We start from the raw sequence: 19,382 nt of genomic DNA, 5'->3' as shown, positions 1-19,382 counted from the left end.
AGAAGCTGTCTGGCCTTTGTTACAGTCAAGCTAGATTTGTGTACCAATGAAATGAGATTGGACCTTACTGGTGTGAGTTTAGTCTAGAAAAGCATGAAAAATATGAAACAATTTAACATGGAGTCTAAAAAGTTAAGAATCTGAATAACAGCCTAAATTAAGCAACAGTTAAGCTACTTAATATGCAAAGCTAACGTAATGCAGAAGAATGGCATACATGAAATACTCTGAGTGTGACGAAAAATGAGTCTAATATCTCTCTATGCATTGATAGTGAATGCTTTCTTCAGTTAGGAAGAATTTCAGAATTGAGAGATATTCATAGGAGGGGGAAAATATTCTGTATGTCGTCAGTGTCTCATAAACTACCTTCTTGTAGGCTGCTCATGTTTTGTTCCTCAGTCATCCTGCTACACTTCACCGCAGGCTTTTCCTCTAGATGTTACCTCACCATTGAGACAGCAGGGAAAAAGATCTGCATATTCACGCTCCACCTCACTGAGAGAGAGAGACAGAGATCATCCATCTACCATGCATCTGTTCTCTTGACTCTGCCTTGTTCTCTCCATCCATGTAATCTGCTATTTTAAGCAACAACCCACATCCAACACGCACAAACACAACTTGACAATATGGCTAATTTTGGCACAAATCAGAGCGCAAGTGGTGCAGAGGAGAAACACTCAGCCACCAACGCAGCGACACAGGAGTGAACACCACTGTCAGCGTTCACAGGTGGGAAACCATTAACACATCATGTGCTCGTCTAACACTCCGTTTCCACCACCTCCTGCTTTTGCAAACAACTTAAGATGTTAAAGGCACAGGAAACTCAAATCACGAATTTGTAGCTCATTAGGTGTTGATGATGTCTGTTGTCTTGCGATCAGCCTTTAGAAAAGTCATCAATTGCTGTTATCCTGTTTCGGGTGCTGAGTTTTAAATTCAAAGTTTGGCAGTGTTTCTTCACACAGGAAAATAGGTCCAAACAGGGAACACAGCGCTCAACTCAACTCCTTAGTCATTAGTTTAATTAGTGGTGACAGAAGGTGACATCCTCACATTACAGGAGAAACATGTACATTTGGCAGATTTTTCACCAAAGAACTTCCAAGTGCCAAAGAAAAATGAGATTTGTGTGCAGCACTTTCAGCCAGACCTGCATACAAAGCAGCTGCGTACAAAGCACACTGAGCTGCTGAGGCAGCGCAGCAGTGCTGCAGGAATTTAGTCGAACTTGGCAACGGATGAGTTTAATTAATTGAAACGGTAGCGACATATTTGTTACCTACGCATTTTATTGTTACAGCTGTTGGTGGCACACGCGTAACGTTAAGCAGCTTGTCCGCGTCGTTAACCTGTCTCCTGATGCACATATATAGAGTGCAAGGAGGAGATTGTTTTGTTATTTTGGGGGTAATTAAGTCAATTTCTGTATTGATATTCGGTTATTGATACTCAATCAGACTTTCTTTTCATTTGTTTCTTGTTGGGTTGAACTTGTTCTGTAAAATTCTGAAAGTAGATTCTCATCTCTGGGCGTTGGGGGCATTAAAAAATACAGTTTGTGGCTGTTGGATCCCTCTATTACCTTTTCACTGTGTGCCATGTTTTTGTGTGTTGTCATAGCAAAGTTGAAACAGGTAGATCTGCACACCAAGTTGCTCCTGTTAAAAGGATTTTTATTATTAGCTGTGACGTTTGGAGCACAAGGCTCTTCCTCAGACTCCTCTGAGAAGTTTCAATGACAATATTAAAAAGTATACTTTGATATGAAAATGCAACAGATCCAAGAATTCAGCAACAAGCAACATTCATACCATTTTCACCACAATTTGGGGAGCTGGTCATTCACTGGCTGCAAATGCAAACAAATTAATGAATAAACAAATACACAATTATATAAATAAAACACCCATAGGCTCAGATTCACTGTTATAAACACACAGATAGTGTTTCAAAAGCCGCATACAAAACCACAGACGGATGAAACATGACTTTCAACAACCCTTTGTCTCGCAGCTCATTGTCTCTGAACACTGATCCATGTACACACCCACATCCTCTCCATTGTGTTTCATTCGCACACACACTCACTCACACACACACACTCTTGTCAACCAGCTCATACCTCTCCCTGTCACACACCATATTCTGACAGACTGAATCAGTGCAGCATGAGGTCACTAACCTACACCTTCATGTACAAACCGCTGCAGACAGAGAGGGAAGCAGTCTGAGGGAGTGTTCAGAGTGAGTGTGTGAGTGTGTGTGTGTGTCTGCAGTTCAGCACACACCGGACCACTTTTTAAAAATTCTGACTAAATGTTCACATTGTTGAGAGATACAGCTAGCTGCAGGGACCACCAGAAAGACAGCAGCAGGAGAGATGAACAGCAAACAGCAGATAGTCATTCAGCCATGAACAGGATGCAACAAACAGTCCTGACAAATTTCAGCTGTCTTCAACTGTGAAAAGCAGCATTTAGACAACTATTTCATCCTAAAGCACAACGTATCCAATGTGGTTTAAATTACAGAGTCCAGTTCAACAAATATGCCTGACTGCCTTCTTGATGATTCAAGTTAACACCAAGGCTGGGTATCGTTAGAAAATGTTGCTTTTTGTTCAATAAGGAAAGAAGCAACGTAGACAATGTGGTTTGAGAAAGTGGCCAGTAAGTATACACTGGGGGGCTTGATGAGAGAACGAGGGGCAGGTGTGCAGAGAGAAGCAGGATCATGTGACCTGCAAAGGGTGGGAGACTCTGAGGGCATCTGGTGGACAGGTGGGGAATGACAAGGACTGCATGTTTGCAAAAACGGACAAAGGGGAGACATGGCAGCTGACCCAGGGTATGTCAATATTTCCTACCTTTTACTTTACTATTGCTAGTATAAAGATGTTTATTTTTTTAAATTAAACAAGTTACATTTTACAATTAAATCATTTTGACAAAAACATCAAATCAGCTCTACAAGAGCTTTGACCAAATATATAAATCCAATTACAGTATCAATTCACACAATTATGACTTAGATCAAATGCCAAATATCAGCAAATATATGATTAAAAACACGACTAACAATCTGACCAATCAGTATCTTTTGATACTTTGATACAATACTACTTGTTTAAATACACAGCCCTACTTTAAATGAGTGAAATAAGGTGAAAATAATCTTTGTTATGAAACACTTATGTAGACTTACTGTCCTCCATGGTAACTACGAAAAAACTAGTCAAAATTCTTCGACAGTAAAACATTCTCCTGAGTGGCTTATGAAGGATTGTAGAGCTGTTCAGAGCTGCTCAACAAGACACAAAAGAGAATGAAATGTTCAATGAATCCTATAGTAATTACATAATAAATTAAATATGATTCGTTCAGTGGAACTATGGAAGAAATATTGATTTATGCTTCTATGAGTGATGGTTTTGAAGAGATTTCATATGTAAAATTACAGTTTTACAGTCACATAGTGTGTATTGTACAACAACACTGATTCAAGCGATCACAACTGTGAACAGGAAGTCGGTCTCTCCTCCTCTGATGTAGAAATGTTTAGTTGAATGCATTGTGTGGTTTTCAGTATGCGCTAACAGCGTGTATGTAGTTGCCCACACCCTGCTGCCTCCCACTCACTGTAATTCCACATTAGGGAGGCTGACAGGTGAGAGCAGACAGTCTCTCCATGACCAACCAACCAGCACAGTGGATTATTCCTTCTCTTCCCTAAACACTTACGGTACTGTATGCACCCACACACGTACAGATGAATGTGCACACTAACATGGTATTAAAGCACATTTATACAGTTTATACATAGGGCTCGCTCGTCATTTGCAGTTTCCATTAAAAAGAACATTTATCACTGATTATTTTGGATATATATTTTTAAAAAATGGGAAAAAATGATTCTAAAAGTTCTACTTACTAAATTCCAGCACAAATGTGCTGCAGTTTAACCCTTAAACATATATATGATTACATTGAGGGACTCTGTTGCATAATCAGCAGCTGTCTCTTGACTCTCTGGGCTCTGACACACCAAGCAGACAGGTGATCATCGGGCACACCTGTCGGAGGTGAGACGTCTTAAAACAGACTCACACTGTGATGAAAATGTCCTGTTTGTCTTTCTGTTTTTGTTTATGGATTACAAATACAGGTGACTTAATAGTTATTTCCACTCATGCAGGTGCAGAATATAGGTGCATGTCTCTGAACAGCTCGCCATTGACTGTAGTCTTGTAATCTATAGTGGTGCGTTCAGGTGCAACTTTTAACAGAAGACACGAGGCAACACATCTGTCTGCCTTTGCATTTAGGGTTTGCAGCCTGTGTTTCATTCCGTTTCATACTATTTGTATTTTGTCTGTGCATGTACATAATGTAGGCCAATACTGGATTTATGAGACCGATACCAATATCTAAAAGTTTAAAAAGTCTGGTAACGATGCAGCAATTCTTTGCCCCATTGTGTATATTTGTTTGCAGGTACACCATGCTTATATGTCTTTATGACAGAATAGAACCAGCAGCCAACACAACACCTTTCTGGTGTGTGGGGACATAGATCCATGTATACGTGCAGGTACCACTGCCCAGAAATTCTGCATGGCATTAGAGATCGTTATTCGTCCCCAGCCGGCCGGCCAAGCTGCAGCTAATTACAGGGTGACCAGTAGCCTCCTCTTGCTCTCAGCTCTGTAGCTCACAGATTATCCCTTCATTCTGACAAAGACCACATCAATAATTAAATCTCTGGCCAAATTGCGGCACAGAAATTAATGAAGAGTGTGAATGAAATCAGCCATGACTCATCAAACTCAAGGCGAGAGAGAGGAGCTTGATACTGTGGGCGAATCAAGGGTGTGAATATCTGAGAGGGTCAGCTTAAAGTCCGTCCCCTGGCCTTTCATTCATTTTGATCCTCTGCTTTCTCCATGAATCCACCCTGCCCTTCAGACTGTGGCTCTATGCGACATGGATAATGTAGACGAGAAATCATAGAGATATATATAATACATACCCCGCTTTACACTAAGACTACCTGCCTGAGAAAAGGTCAGTGTGTCTTCAACATAACACAGCTCCTGCTGTCCCTGAGGAATTTGTGTCCAACAGTAACACCTGCAATAACAGATGCAATTATTTTTCTTCTGGTGTATTGGGACGTTTGCACAAGGCATTTCCTGTTTAAAGGAGCAAACAGTGACACTTGACTTTTGTGACCCTTCAGATCAGCTCTGCTCTCTTGACCTTGATCCACCGCAGGGAAACAATGCACGCTGGGACCAAACAGCAGCAAACAGTCAAACCAGCTGTTCCACCGGCAGTAACTGTCCTTTTGATGGACAAACTGCTTCTACTTCATGTTACTGTTAACCCTTTCAACAGACGGTCCCCGTGCCTTAACTTGTCTAACTGGCAATGTTAAGTAAGTGAGTAAAATTTTGTCAGTATCATCCAGGATGATGACTAAAGCACCGTGAAAATAAGACGCGCGTTGTAAACAACCAGTATTTTTCTATTAAGAAGTAGAATCTGTGTTGTAGGGATGTGTAATATGGTTGAAATCATTTTTCTGCTATTATTATATCAAGACGCACATGGATTCTCTAGCTATTGTTGCTATTTTGGGTGCCCCTGGTTCCAGATGTAAACGTCCCTTTTCATTTGTTGAGAAAACTGATTTCATAATCTGCAGGTTGAAACAGATCACTTTTCATTTTGGGGTCAACTTTGGTTGAATTCAGCAACTATGGAGTCGTCCATCATGGCAAAATGGCAGATAAAACATGACTTGAAGTAATTAAACCTGGTGGTCCTAACGTAAAGCTAGGAGGATTAGGACCAGACGAAGGAAGTACACACGTTAGCCAAAATACAGCCAAGAATAAGTTAAATTACTGTCCATAAAATATATTAAAAAGGTAAAACTGCACAGAGAAACAGAAAGACATCTAGCAGTTTTGCTTGAGAACCACTGTCAGCCTGTATCCCAGCCTTGCATCTGGTAAAAGGTCTTTAGCTCTGAAGAGACAGACCATCATGTCGCACAGCAGGACAGCCACCTGGGGGCTGCTCATCATCAGCTGGCTGTGGGAGCCAGAGACCACATCTCAACTCAAACAACCCCAAAAACAAACACCACGTCAAGGACAAGTCCCAGGCCCCAAACACACAGGGGGCCACTCCAGTCTCAGAACTTCTGACATGTTCTCAGCAAGAAAAGTAACAACAAACAAAAAGAAAAGTCTCCCACTTGGAAAATAAGGACACAACAAAATAGAGGTGACCTCAACAGAAAGTCTTGCTCTGGAAAAAAAAACAAGACCCCACTTTGGGTCTGTTCATATCAGGGATAATGGCTGTTGGAATTGGGAACTGTATTTTTGGAAGGAGTGAAATCACAAAAAAAAGCACCGTCGTCCCTTTCCACAACCCCATTACCCCTCATGCATTTACAAAAAGGGCAAACCAATCGGAGGGAAACGCTTGACTGTGCTCTGCCACATGGAACACTGCAATTCAATAGCAGCACACCTACGGGATCAGAGAGAGGCCGTGTGTGTTTTGGAGCTTAAAGAGACAAAAATCAGAAGTCAAGCTGAACTTTTTTTCACTGGTCCTCCACATGTTCTGTAGTCCTCTCACACCACGTCTTGCTTTTACAGTGACTTGAGACACCCAGTTTGGTTGAATGAGCAGCTTTGCAACAGCATGTCGACCATTATCGCCTGTAACGCTGGCGTTTGGAGTTTGGAGTAAAGGTCTGCATATTGACGTACAACCTGATTGTTTCATACAATGCAAAACTAGCAGAGCGTCACAATGAACGGGCACAGAGAAAAAGATTCAATGGAGGAATAAAGCCGATAGAAACGCAACAGCGGTTCCACATCTGGAGCAGATATAATGTACTCCTGAGGAGAAATGTCACGGAGAGAGGCCTTGCGATTCTTTCAGTAGATGGAATTTAGAGAATACGCAGTGGTGGAGGAAGCGATAGAGAAAATAAGTAAGAGTGGGGATAGTGGAGAGGAGGGTTAAGGCAGCTGGATGGATGGAGACAGATATGCAGAGATCCAGACAGTAATATGGTGTTTACATTCCACCTCCATGTTGCTGCTCTCTTATCTATGCAGGGATTATCTGATGGACTGACAAAGACCTCTCTCCTCCCCCTCTCCCACCTCCTCCCTTTACTCCTCCACACTTGCACGTATTGCTAAGATGGGAACAAACAAATTGTATTTAGCTTTTTGGTGCAGATGTCCACGCTTTGCTTAATGAGACTTTTATTTTACATCACACTGCTTTTTCTTAATAACAAGATATTTTATTCTTGGGCTTTTCTTTCTCTTTCTCTTACATGTTTGTTTTATTTGTTCAGAGCGAGTCTACTGTATGATTTTGTTGTATTATGTTTGCTGCTTTATTTATTTCATGCTGTTGCGTTAATGTTCTGTCATTCATTTGCACCAGTTAAATATATATAACTAATGGATACCAAACAGTATTTGGAGAGGTTGGTCTTCAGGATGTCCCGCCAGAAAGGTTTTAGGAGGTATGTAGTAGTATGAATAGTGACAGAGTCCATGGATGGAGGAAGTTGTGGTGGATAAATGGGTCAAACACAGGACTTTCACCAGGATACTGGGGTTCATATCTTGGGTAAAATTCCCTTTACTTATTATTTTCAGTTTTCAGTCGCAGTTTGGTTAGGTTTAGGCACCAAAACTACTTGTTTAGGTTTAGGCACCAAACCTACTTGGTGAGGTCCAGTAAAAGATCATGATTTGGGTTAAAACAGATCCTTTCACAAAGGCTTTTCAGGCAGAAAGCCCTGATGGCTAACTTCTCCCATGTGCCTACAGCAAACTATTAGCTAGCTAGTTGTTTGCTTGCTGTCAAATTTGACACAACAAAAATGAACAGCTAACCACACAACAAACAAACAAAAGCTGCATATTTAACCATATTTAGACGACGATATGGGAACTCTCTGAATGAATAAACAGCTGAGGAAAGGGTTATGCTGCAGAATTGGTTTGAGGTTTATGGCCATTTTAATAAGCTTTTTTTGGCGTGAAGCTTTGGAGTTCATCCAACCAAGTGCTGTGAATCCAAGCTGACTGCAGCTGCTGTCCTACCTCAGCAAGCGGCAAACGTTTCAGAGCCACCTCTCAATCCTGCAGGGGGTTAGTGTTTGATACCAAAAACACAAGTAATTGGCATATCTCCTTTCTATGTATTCCGTGAGGATTCCTTTAAACGTATAATATAATAATCTTTGCAATTCCTATTCTGCTTTTCAATTTAAAGAAACATGCTGTTCTTACCTGAGCAGAGCACAAAATGCATGAATTCTATTTCTACGAAAAGGTCAGTGAAGAGCAAGATATTCTAATATATCCTTTTCACTCCTGCATATTTCTACCTGCAGTGCACCTCCTTGCCATTCTTATTCTTTCTCCTCTCCTCATTTCAATCCCCATCTCTGTCAATGCCGGTAGTTAAGCTCAGTAAAAAGTCAGGTCGGTACATCTGTGACCCCGTACCGACTGCGAGGCTGATACCAGGGGTTACATTCTTCACCATCCTCTCACATAAGGTTAACGCTGGAGCCTTTGATACCTTGACCACGTCAAATAACTGCATATCTGTGAGTGCATGTGGACAAAGAGGAGATAAGACAGAAAGAGGGGGAGATAATTTATGTGCAACCACATCACAGTTGCAGTACTTATGTGAATGCATTTGTATATACGTGAGGAATGGGCTTCGAGCAGCAGTGTGTGACGACATTTTCCAGCATGCCTGACTAAAGAAAATAAAAATACAGAGCATCTGACACACACTGACGAGGGCAACACTGACTACTGTGTCTCAGAAAAACTCGGGGGAAAAAAACACTCCAGCCAAAGACAAAGACAATACGTACAATTTTGTAGCTCCGTGGTCTTGTACAAATATGTTAGCGGGAGACAAATCAATATTCTATCTCCTGTTAGTGCCTTGCAATATACGGCAGAAAGAAAGAACCATCTAAACAGGGCTCTGCTTGTGTTATTTTCTTTACTCTGAAACCACAAAAGAAGGTGGGAGAAAAGGAAGAAGGCAAAAGAAAAACGGAGGCCGGCGTGCATTCATTCCCACCTCAGACATGAAAAGTTTGTAAATCAAAAGTTGCTGTTATTTCTTTATTTTTTGCTTGACAGCAGTGGAGTGTGCTCATAGCACATCTGGCAGATGTGCATCCGATAAAAATAAAAATAAAAATAAACAATCAGAGAGACAGATGACAGAAACAGATCGGATACTTGAGCTTCTCTATACCTCCGCTGTTTTAACCACTCTCCCACTCCTCTGTTTTATCCCCCACCACACACACACACACACACACACACACACACACACACACACACACCTCCCACCACCATTCTCCTGCTGTTGTGATTGCGGCTGAGATCAGGCCGACCAGCACAACAGAAAGACAGAGCTCTGTCAGTGGGTGCTGCAAGGACAGAGCATGTGGGTGGTTTGCGTTTAGACCCACCACCAGCACTAATACCAGCACATCTCACAAAAAAAGACACAGAGAAAGAAGAGTTTAAAAATGAAAAGACAAGGAGGGCGGAGGACAGAGACGCCAAACTCTAAGAATACGCAACAGCATCTGAGTGTTATTATCCATCAGTTATGAAAACATGGCACTTAGGAGTTAATTGCTGAAATCTGGGAACACATCAACATCACTACAACAAAGGGAAAAAAACACAAGCGGTCAGACGCCAAATGAGCAAAACTACATAATTTGAAGAAAAAAACAAACACACCTGAAATGTCAGGAATAATCCCTTATTGCACAGAAAAACAGAGTGCACACACAACTACAGTAAGTACTGTAGGTGGAAGGTCTGTCTGTAAACTGTGACAGTGATGATGGGTAACAATTTCACTGTAGGCTCACCTGGGAGTTTGTTTACAACCTGTCTGATCATCTTTAGTAATGTTGCTGCATCCCCAAATCTCAGTAATGAACTTGTTGTGTACAAACTTCATCATAACTGACAGTTGAGCCAGAGGTACACAGAGGAAGCGACTATTTATAGTGAATGATTACACAGTTAGACTTGATAGAAACGGCTCATTCCCCATTGACAAACACATAATTGAACTTTTTTAAGTCAACAACACCAATAATGTAGCAGATAAGGCATAAAGGTAACAGCAGAGTAGCCCTTGAGAAGTGTCAGGTTATAGAGGCCACCGTGTGCTCCTCTATGAATATGATTGGATGTAAAAAGTCAGCTGGTAGCCAAGCAGGTGATGAATGAACCATTGATGCGGAAACATGAATGTATCAGCTGAAGCCAATCAACTAATGCAACAGTGACTTTGGTTCTCTGCCTGAGGTAACGTTATGCTCCATAACTGACAAAACTAAAAGTTGTAATAAACTGGAATTATACACCAGGTAAAAAAAAACAATATTTCAATATTTCACATCCAATACAATTCTGTCAAAACATGCATAGTCACTGAACAACGTGGTCACGCTCTAATATTTGCAGACAATTATGCAAAGTAACTACGACCCATTTGTGCCTTAAAATGGGGAATTAGAATCATTTGTGTGATGCTCAATTATTCAAACAGTTAACTCGGGATTTAGTTCACATGATGTCTTCACTTCTTGCTTCCTTCCTTTGCCGATACCTGATAATGACTTTTTATCATCTCGCCTTTGTCATATGATGATTGCACACAGATGTATTTGACAGGCAGCTGGGAAATGTCTGTATTACTTATTCAATGAAAATCTGGCAGGGACTTTGCTTTGCCTCTACAAAAACACAACAATGGGAAGGTAGTAGGTGTAAGAAACATCGTCTCTGAAGGCTTTGAAAGGGCGCTGCACACCGGGGGAAACTATTTTGTATGACTCCACGGAGGCAGAAGCTCACCAGTCGTCCAGAGAGAAAACGCTGAGCTGGAGCAGACTGAAAGCTTGTCTCCTCCCTCACACTCTCTCTCATATTCGCTCCTCTTTTCTCTCTCATTTGTCTTCATCTCAGCTCTGTATGTGTGATTTTCAGTGTTGTTCTCTTGGTCACTGCCTCTGTTTCTTGTTTCCCTTTCTTCCTGTTATCTTCTCTGTCTTTCATTCTCCAGCTGCCGCCTACCTCTTTATCCCCGGCTCTCCTCGCCCGTCTCCTCTCCCTCCCTCTCACTCTCTCTCTTTCTCCACTGATTGCCTACGCATTCATTCCTCTACGCTTGCCTGCTCACTAATGGCGGTGGCAGGTGCTCTCCCAGGTGCCTGAACAGAACGGCCTCGGCTGAGCTTCTAAAAGCCCTGGAATCAGCACCTTGGTGGCCGTCCCCCCTCTGGCATGATGCGCCTTCAAAACCCTCTGCCACCGAAAGACTGCAAAGCTGGCATGTACACACTGGTCTGCCTCCACACACACACACACACACACACACACACACACACACACACACACACATACATATATATATATGCAGCGAGAAAAATACATCCTTCATCTCTCCTGCTTGCACCTAGACAGTTGTTGTTTCGGCTTCAAGTGTGAGGCAGATTGGTCCGGGACTCTAATTTGGTGCTGTCATGGACTGCCCATCGGATGACACACAAACAAACAACACACACTAACACACGCAATCTCTAATAGCTTCACACTGAAGAGGAAAGCGGACACTAAAAGGGGGTCGTGGTGACGGCGGTGTGTGGTTACAGGCCATGATAATGGTCCGCTTGGAAAGCCCAGGCTAACCAGAGAATGCGGCATTGTGCCTAGACCGTGAGCGGGCCACCCTCTCCGGTTTGCGTTTCAATCAATCAGCAAGTCGTTTCTAAATAGCGTCAGTATGACTTTCACCCACTCTCAATGGGCGACCTTTATTTTAAGGTAAAGCCAGTCATGCTCTGCGTCCCACAGGGCTGAGCACATTTCTACAGGTTGACTCGGTTCCTGAGTGAAGTAAAGTACACAGACTGCTTAGCGTTTAAGCGGTTTAAGTTGCGATGATGTCGGAAGATGACTGACAATAAAAAGGAACTTCACCTTGCTCCCTTTTCAAAAGTGGTTTACGATTTTGTCTTCTACACTTCAGGTACAAGAAAAGAAAGAAAACAAAAGTTAAAAAAGTTGTAAAAGCAGCTTCAAAGGGATACAATCTTTCATTTCGTCATTTCATCACCATGCGTCATACCTCAGAGCTTTCAGAAGATTTTCAACTGAGCAAAATGAAGTGAGTCAGTTGATTTGTAATTTGCCTCGATCATTAAAGAGGTGTTTTGTTTTACTTTTCTTCAGTCGGCACAGATGATCACCCTCCTTCAGTCCACCTGTCCTTACACTGTACATTGTACATCTGAAATGGGTGCTGACACCTCCTGGCGATGTTAGTAAAGAGCTACTCTTTGATCAGGAAAATGAGGCGCACGTGGGAGTGCAGACGATTTTAACTCAAGTTTGGACTCGAGCAAACAAACAAACAAACCCGGTGTGAAAACAGCCTTAGCCTCTGAACGGCGGTTTGGATGTTTAAGCAACATATCTGGAATCTAAACTAAATGCCTCGGAGAAATGAGCCTTTGATGTCGAAGCAGAGACTCGGACTGGCAAGTGGGAGATTTAGGTTTGCTTTCCATTCGGTTATACAACAAAAGAAAGGGAGTATTTTAAGATGCCGCCCTCCTCCGTCTCTTTGGACAGATTTCGTTTACTGGCAAATGAGCATGGGGGTACGGACCCTCCTCTCTGCTTCACTGGGTAGTTTGTATAATGTTCTCATTGATTTCAGCCTTGGCATCCCGGATGACACCTCCGTGTTGGCCAGAGTCAAGAAGGATCTACCTCATTTATCCCTATAGCTCACAATAAGCTGTGTGTGTAGGCGTGTGTGTGAGGGAGGAAGACACTTTTTGGTAGCGTGTTTGAGTGCATGTGTGTGGGTGTTTGTGTGTACGCTCACTGTATATGTATGTGAGTATGCTTTCACCTTTCATGTCATAAGGATGCTAAGATGGCAGATGCCTTTTTCAGTACCAAGAGAGCAGCTTTAAAGAGCTGCAGAGAACAACACGACCGGGGTGAAAACAAATGAAAACCCCCATAAGTCAACTTCTCTCCTCCAAAACTAGACAACTAGGACATGCAGACAAAAGGCGCATTGATATCGGCAGTGACACACGGGTGGCAGCTGTACACATCATGTCATTCAGTTGTGGCGGCTGTGAAAGGGGACTTTGTCAGACAGAAAGTCGAGTCTGGTGATGTGCTTTCATCCTGTCGGGGAAATGTAGTGTAAAATAATGCAGGTCGTTGTTCTTGAAATAATAATATAACTGATGCTGCAAATTTAATTCTTAATCTTAGTAACTTTAAAAAGATTCAGAAGAGTGAAAAAAAGCCTGTGAACAAAAAATGTGATCAGTTAAATGAGTGTACTGGCGGCTAAACATGCTGCAACCTATTACTAACAAATCACAGATGTTTTATATGCCAACTGCTCTTGAAAGCACACCGTACATTTTTAGATTGATTCCGTATGTCTCTACCTGTATTTCATTACACTATCACCGCACACCATCACAGTGAGCATTTAGTCCGTTTTATTTTTTTGTCAAAGTTACATTATAAACATTATTGTGGCGTGATAATGCAGATGCAGGTAAGAACTATGAAAAACAGACACGTCTTTATTGGTGCATTTGTGGAAAATCCTTTTCTAAGTCCAGCACATCACATCATCCATGCTGCTTTAACTATCCACTAAGGCAGCTTGCGTGTTTTTCAGCAGGCAATCCTCAAATCTCAAATGTCAGAGCTTCTTTTAATGCAGCGGATTACTGCAAGTTTCCTATCTTGATGATTTTCATATTGCACTGGCATCAACTGAAACCAATGTTTGCATGGAAAGTGGAAAGTCAGTCTCATAACGTGGGTTATGCTTTTGGAAAGAATGTACACGATCACAAAAGTACACAAGTTTGTAGTTAATAGGCTAAAAAACCACCACTATGGCCCGCTGAACTCCAACAGCAACAGTGGATTCGCTCAGTGAGCGAAGACGTATTGCTGCTTTTTTTTGTATTGAATTAGTGCATATAGTGTGTTTTTATGCTTTGTACTCGTGTCCCCTTCACTTACAAACTTTACAGAGTTAAAAGAAATGACATTAATCTTAAGAGAATGTGTAATTAAATTTGCCTTGCAGCAGTGGAAAACTTTGGCAAACTGAAAAGAAGATATCCTGCAGTTATTTGGTGCAAGGAAGCTGTGCACTATCCTCTGGGTTATATAAAGAGCTTTTCTTTACTCGGCGACAGTCATACACCAGCTTACATTATACAGTCCCATAGAGACTTGGGGGCTTGTCATTTGTGATGCCTGATGCAACTGTACGGCAACCCGATGCCCCAGAGCTAACACTCCCGGCTACACCAGAGCTACTACACCACACAGCACAAAAGACACGCATTACACCCACAGGACACACAGATATGCAAGTGTCTATGTGCATACACTCAATTTAATTATATCCTCTCCAACATGGAGGATAATACAGAAGATATTTATGTTGATTCTTACCTCAACATATGCACTCTTCTCCAGAAGGTAATTTAAACTTGTCTCATGTAAATAACTATGCCTATCATTAACTTTTACAACACAACAGTGGTTTGGCCATATTCCTGATTTCCTGATGTTTTTCTCGCGTCTAGTTCTAGTTAACAGCAGTTTCGAATAATACAGTCGAATGAATAAATAAAGTCTGTAGTTCGACTGTCATCATGGCTCACCAGACACAAAGCCTTCCACTTCACTGACAGAAAATCAAAGGTATGAGATGTCACACTGCTGCCGACCGTGTTTTATTGACATGTGATGTTGTTGTGATGTGGTAGAAAGCACCACAGCGGTGAGAACGTGCTGCAAAAATGTCAATAAAATCAAGGTGCTCAAAAACTGATGCAGCTACAACATACATGTATTGCGACCCGGATCTTTCAGAGCTCAAAGCCACCAAATTCATTTTATTTTGTTGTTGTCTTTGTGTTACAGAGCATACTGATGAGCAATATGGTATTATATATCTCCCCAAAGGAAATGCTATGTAAGTAGAGCACAGTAGACTGCAGCGTACATCATCATCATATACGCTACAGTAAACTGTCCCTTTGAAATATTTTGTCATAACATATCAGTTTAATTGTATGCATTCAAAGGCTTTTATTCGTCACATGTACACCACAGGATGCACAATGAAATGTAAAGTGACAAGTAAACCAGGCAAAGGTCAATAAGAAGAAAATGTACATAAAAAGATAAAAAGATAACAACTTCACATTTTCTCTAAATACGTTATATAAATGTGATCACATCACATCAGATTACATTTATACGATAAATCTAAAGTGGGCAAACTGAGTTTCTTGCATTACAGTCTTTGGTTTGTGACCTTGTAATACAAGTTTAGATGAAATGAAATTAAGAGACGGTTCTCTGGGAATTGTATGAAAGCAAGAGTCAACAGAGAGAAAGACTGCTCTTTCTAGTGTCAGAAAATATGTTGGGTTTAAAAGTTAATCCAAGCAGTAACTAACAGCTGTCTGTGGAGGCTTCTGGTTGAGGCTCTTGTAAATCTTTCTGTTAGATTTCTGTGATAAACTGCTCCCAAAGCATCTAATCAGAGGATGTTTACGCCCGCCAGAAGTCGTCAAGTTGTTACAAACTTGTAATGAATGAATGAGATCTGTGGCTCTGTGCTTTTCTTTACCAGGATATGAGACGCACACGCAAGCTGGCACTGACCAATCTCTTATGGACCTTTTTCTGACTACATTCAGACCCCGGACAAAACCTGAGCTCCTCTTCCAAACCTACTGTACTTTTAAGAGGAACTGCTGCTTTAGTATTACTTTATTTAGAGGACTATTACCATACAATCTGACAAATAGTAAGAAAACAGCAACAAAAATCTGATTCTCCCGTTTGTTTTTTAAAATGAAACCTTAGTCAATAAACGCTGATTTCACGGGAAAAAAGTGATATAATCCGAAAAACAAACAAACTTTAAAACCACCAGAAAACATTCGTCCCCAGCAGAGAAAAAGAAGAGAAATACAGCAGCATGCCTACCTGTATCAGCGACATGTTACTGAGGTCCAGTCTGAACAGATGGTTTCTGGATCGAGGAGAGAGGAGAAGGAGATGAGTGAGTGTGTGCACAACATGACTATCCTTTATTCAGAAAAAATATATATTTAATAATGCAAATTAAGTATAAGAGAGGAGACAGGCCATTTTAGCTGCTGTCAACTTCAAGCAAAGACCATTAAAGGCCACACTGTGACTGTCCGTCAGTCATTGTTGTTTGTTTTATGGAAGTCTGAGAGCTGTGGCAACTAATAGTTCATGTTCATGAAGTTGCATTTGCGTGTGCATGTGTTTTTCACAGGGTCAAACCAGGCAGAAGATGAACTCATGTCAGCTCACAGGAACATACACACGTACACACACACACACACACACACACACACACACACACACACACACACACACACACACACTATTGTGGCATGACGTATGTCTTCCAAATTCATCCCTTCTGCCAAATCTAAAGCTTGACTTGGTCCAACGAGGTCTCAGCAGAGCACTTAAGAAGCATCATTACAGTGCGGTTATCCGAAAACCGCACTGTACGAGTGAGTCAGAAAGGGTATCACATTCTCAGTAATGTGCTCTGTGGGGTGAAAAGCTGAGTGGATTTACAGTTTCTTACCTGGCACCCACAATAAGCTCATTCCTAGTCAGGTCAAGGGTGAGCTGAGAGTAGTCTCTCACGCCGGGGTGGGAGAAAGTGGAAATCCACGGACTGAGTGCTGAGAGACAGAAGGAAAAGAAAGACAGGGGTTAGCTAAATCATGCCACAGTTCATGAGATAAAAGCAGTGACATTTACAGACAATACTCATAAAGCACATTATAGTTTAGTAACACACACAAAAGCCTTTTACATTTGTTATTTTATGGACAAGCACGGCCGTATCTTTGTGTGATTTGTTGACAAACAGAACATTAATCAACAATTATGATAATGATTTGTTTGAATCATTTGTTAAGCAAAAGTGCCAAACACTTTCTCAAATGGGAGAATTTTCAAATGTTCCCTTTTGATATCATTGTTAACTGAATATCTTTAAGTCACCCCTGCCCTCTAGGAACTTGATGTCACGGGCACTTTTTTTTACTATTTTTTGACATTTTCTAGACTAAACAGTTGGTTGATTATTCATAAAATGATCTATACATGAATCGATAATGAGTAGAATGATCAGTTGCAGGTGTAGTGGTAAAATACGCAGTGAGCTGTGCAGGGAAAGCTTCCTGTGCTGCGAGTGCGTCTGCTGCAGAGAGAGACAAAGCTGTCCAGGACACATCAGACGCAACAATCCTGATTCAAGCTGACATCGGGACAAACGCATCTCTGCGTGCTGTGCGAGGCTGAAACCTCTGCGCTGTTTGAAACTGGCTTTTACAAATCAAAATTTCAAAGCAGCGGAGCAGAGGGGCCGCCTGGCGGGGGCTTTAACGCCACATTGAAAACTGCGGGAAAAGAGCATTTTCTCTTCGTTCTTTGTGTGACCAAAGCACGGACCTTTAAAGGGATTTCACCACGTGGGAGGTTTGCGCAGCATAAAGGGATTTACCATATTCTCCCATGCAGTACACAGCATCACAGCAGGTTAGTGGGAATTCAGAATCCCTTAACCAACTTGAAAAGCTGTGTTAAACTTTTAGCTATTTCTAGCTTTGAGAAAGAAGAAAGAAATGGCCATGTATGAGGATTCCAATATCCTACATGTCTGTAAACTACAACTTGTGAAACTGTTCACTTCATAGTTTAAGTTATATGCGGGAACTAAGTTTTCAGAGCAAGAGAAAGCGAAAAAGCGTGGAGATCATGGATGAAACATTTGGCCGTACTGCTGATAACTATTCATTAAGGAAGCAGTCATCAAACATTTAAAACCTTAAACCTTCTTTTTCTTTAAAGATTAAAGAGGCCTGTATAAGCTGGAGGCTACGGGCGTGAGACGACATAAAAGTGCTGGGAAAAGTCACAGCGAACAGTGAGCAAGTCTTCGTCATGCAAAGGGACAGGTTTTAGGATTGATGGGGCCCATATGGCTCTGTCATCTGCAAACATAGGTAAAGATATGAGTGCTAAAAAGACAGAAGGCTGCAGCTACCAGCACAGTGTGGTGCTCTTGATTTAAGATACAGATACGATGCACACACACACACACACAGGAAGAGAAGTACACAAAAACACACGCATGCTGTAATTAAGGGTGCCAGTATTGACAGAGGACTTCAGTGAAATGAGAATTATCTGCCACAATCTGTTTTTTCCAGATGTTGATTAGGAGAGGGGTAGTTTTCACCGAGCTGCTGTCGGACTGAACTTGCACAACGGTTTTTGTAGTTATGAGATGCAAGCAGGGCTGAATGAGTCATCATTTTCATATTGAAATTCATATTCAGTGCAGTTTTCAAATTGCAATACAATTGTAATTAGAATTTATTGTATTTTTTTTTATTTATCTTCTGTTCTAGATTTTTCTAATTGTCAACAAATCCCATGAAACAGACCAAAACGCTTTTAGTCCGTCTCTTAATACCCTCTGGCTTTCTGTCTGTGGCAGGTTTATTGATTAAAAAAAGCTCAGTAATTTCTTAAAACAGCTGTTTTTTAACAAAGGTTACTCAAACAGGAGTAAATAGTGCATTTATTTGGCTCTTTTTTCACACTAGACAACACACTGAGCGACTGGTCAGTAATGGCCGGAGCTCTGGCTGTAGAAAAACTCCCCCAGTCCCATAAGAACGGTAATTGCTGTGGCCTTGTACCAAAACAAACATGGACAGCAAATGGCAGCGCGCATTGTTTACATGCAATTTGCAATGAAAAAGCCATAAAAGGAGGAAATCAAACAAACACAATGAAAGACTTGCAGTTTAGAATTACCTCATCACGCATGATACCATGCAACCCACGATGATTTTCATTTCTTTTTAATTTAGACAATAATTACAATTTTAATCATGTTCGCAATATCAAAACAAGATATTTTAAGTGTTTCAGCCCTCAAGGAAACGGTAACATATGTACTGTATGCACTGCCAGAAGCAACAAGATGATACATGGTTAATTATAACAACAACAGCTCGTCTCGCTGAGAACAAAAGAGAAACATGAGCAGTGCACGACAATGATTTTTAATCAACCAGTCAGTGCAATGAAGTACTGTAACCTTTAAAAATCAATA

General features: G+C 41.3%; 1 protein-coding gene across 1 annotated transcript in view; it reads right to left on the bottom strand.

The window, feature by feature from the left end:
* sema5ba (sema domain, seven thrombospondin repeats (type 1 and type 1-like), transmembrane domain (TM) and short cytoplasmic domain, (semaphorin) 5Ba) overlaps nt 1-19,382 on the bottom strand; it is a 148,987-nt gene that overhangs the window by 57,333 nt on the left and 72,272 nt on the right. The window contains exons 4-5 of the mRNA XM_070914374.1: nt 16,833-16,932; nt 16,190-16,235 (exon numbers count right to left, since the gene is read on the bottom strand). Of these exons, the coding sequence (XP_070770475.1) occupies nt 16,190-16,235; nt 16,833-16,932 (146 nt within the window). The remainder of the gene's footprint in view (nt 1-16,189; nt 16,236-16,832; nt 16,933-19,382) is intronic.

Source organism: Enoplosus armatus, chromosome 11 (genome assembly GCF_043641665.1).
Source record: "Enoplosus armatus isolate fEnoArm2 chromosome 11, fEnoArm2.hap1, whole genome shotgun sequence".
Taxonomy (NCBI): domain Eukaryota; kingdom Metazoa; phylum Chordata; class Actinopteri; order Centrarchiformes; family Enoplosidae; genus Enoplosus; species Enoplosus armatus.
The sequence above is the reverse complement of the archived record's forward strand: the minus strand, read 5'-3'. Positions and strand labels throughout refer to the sequence as shown.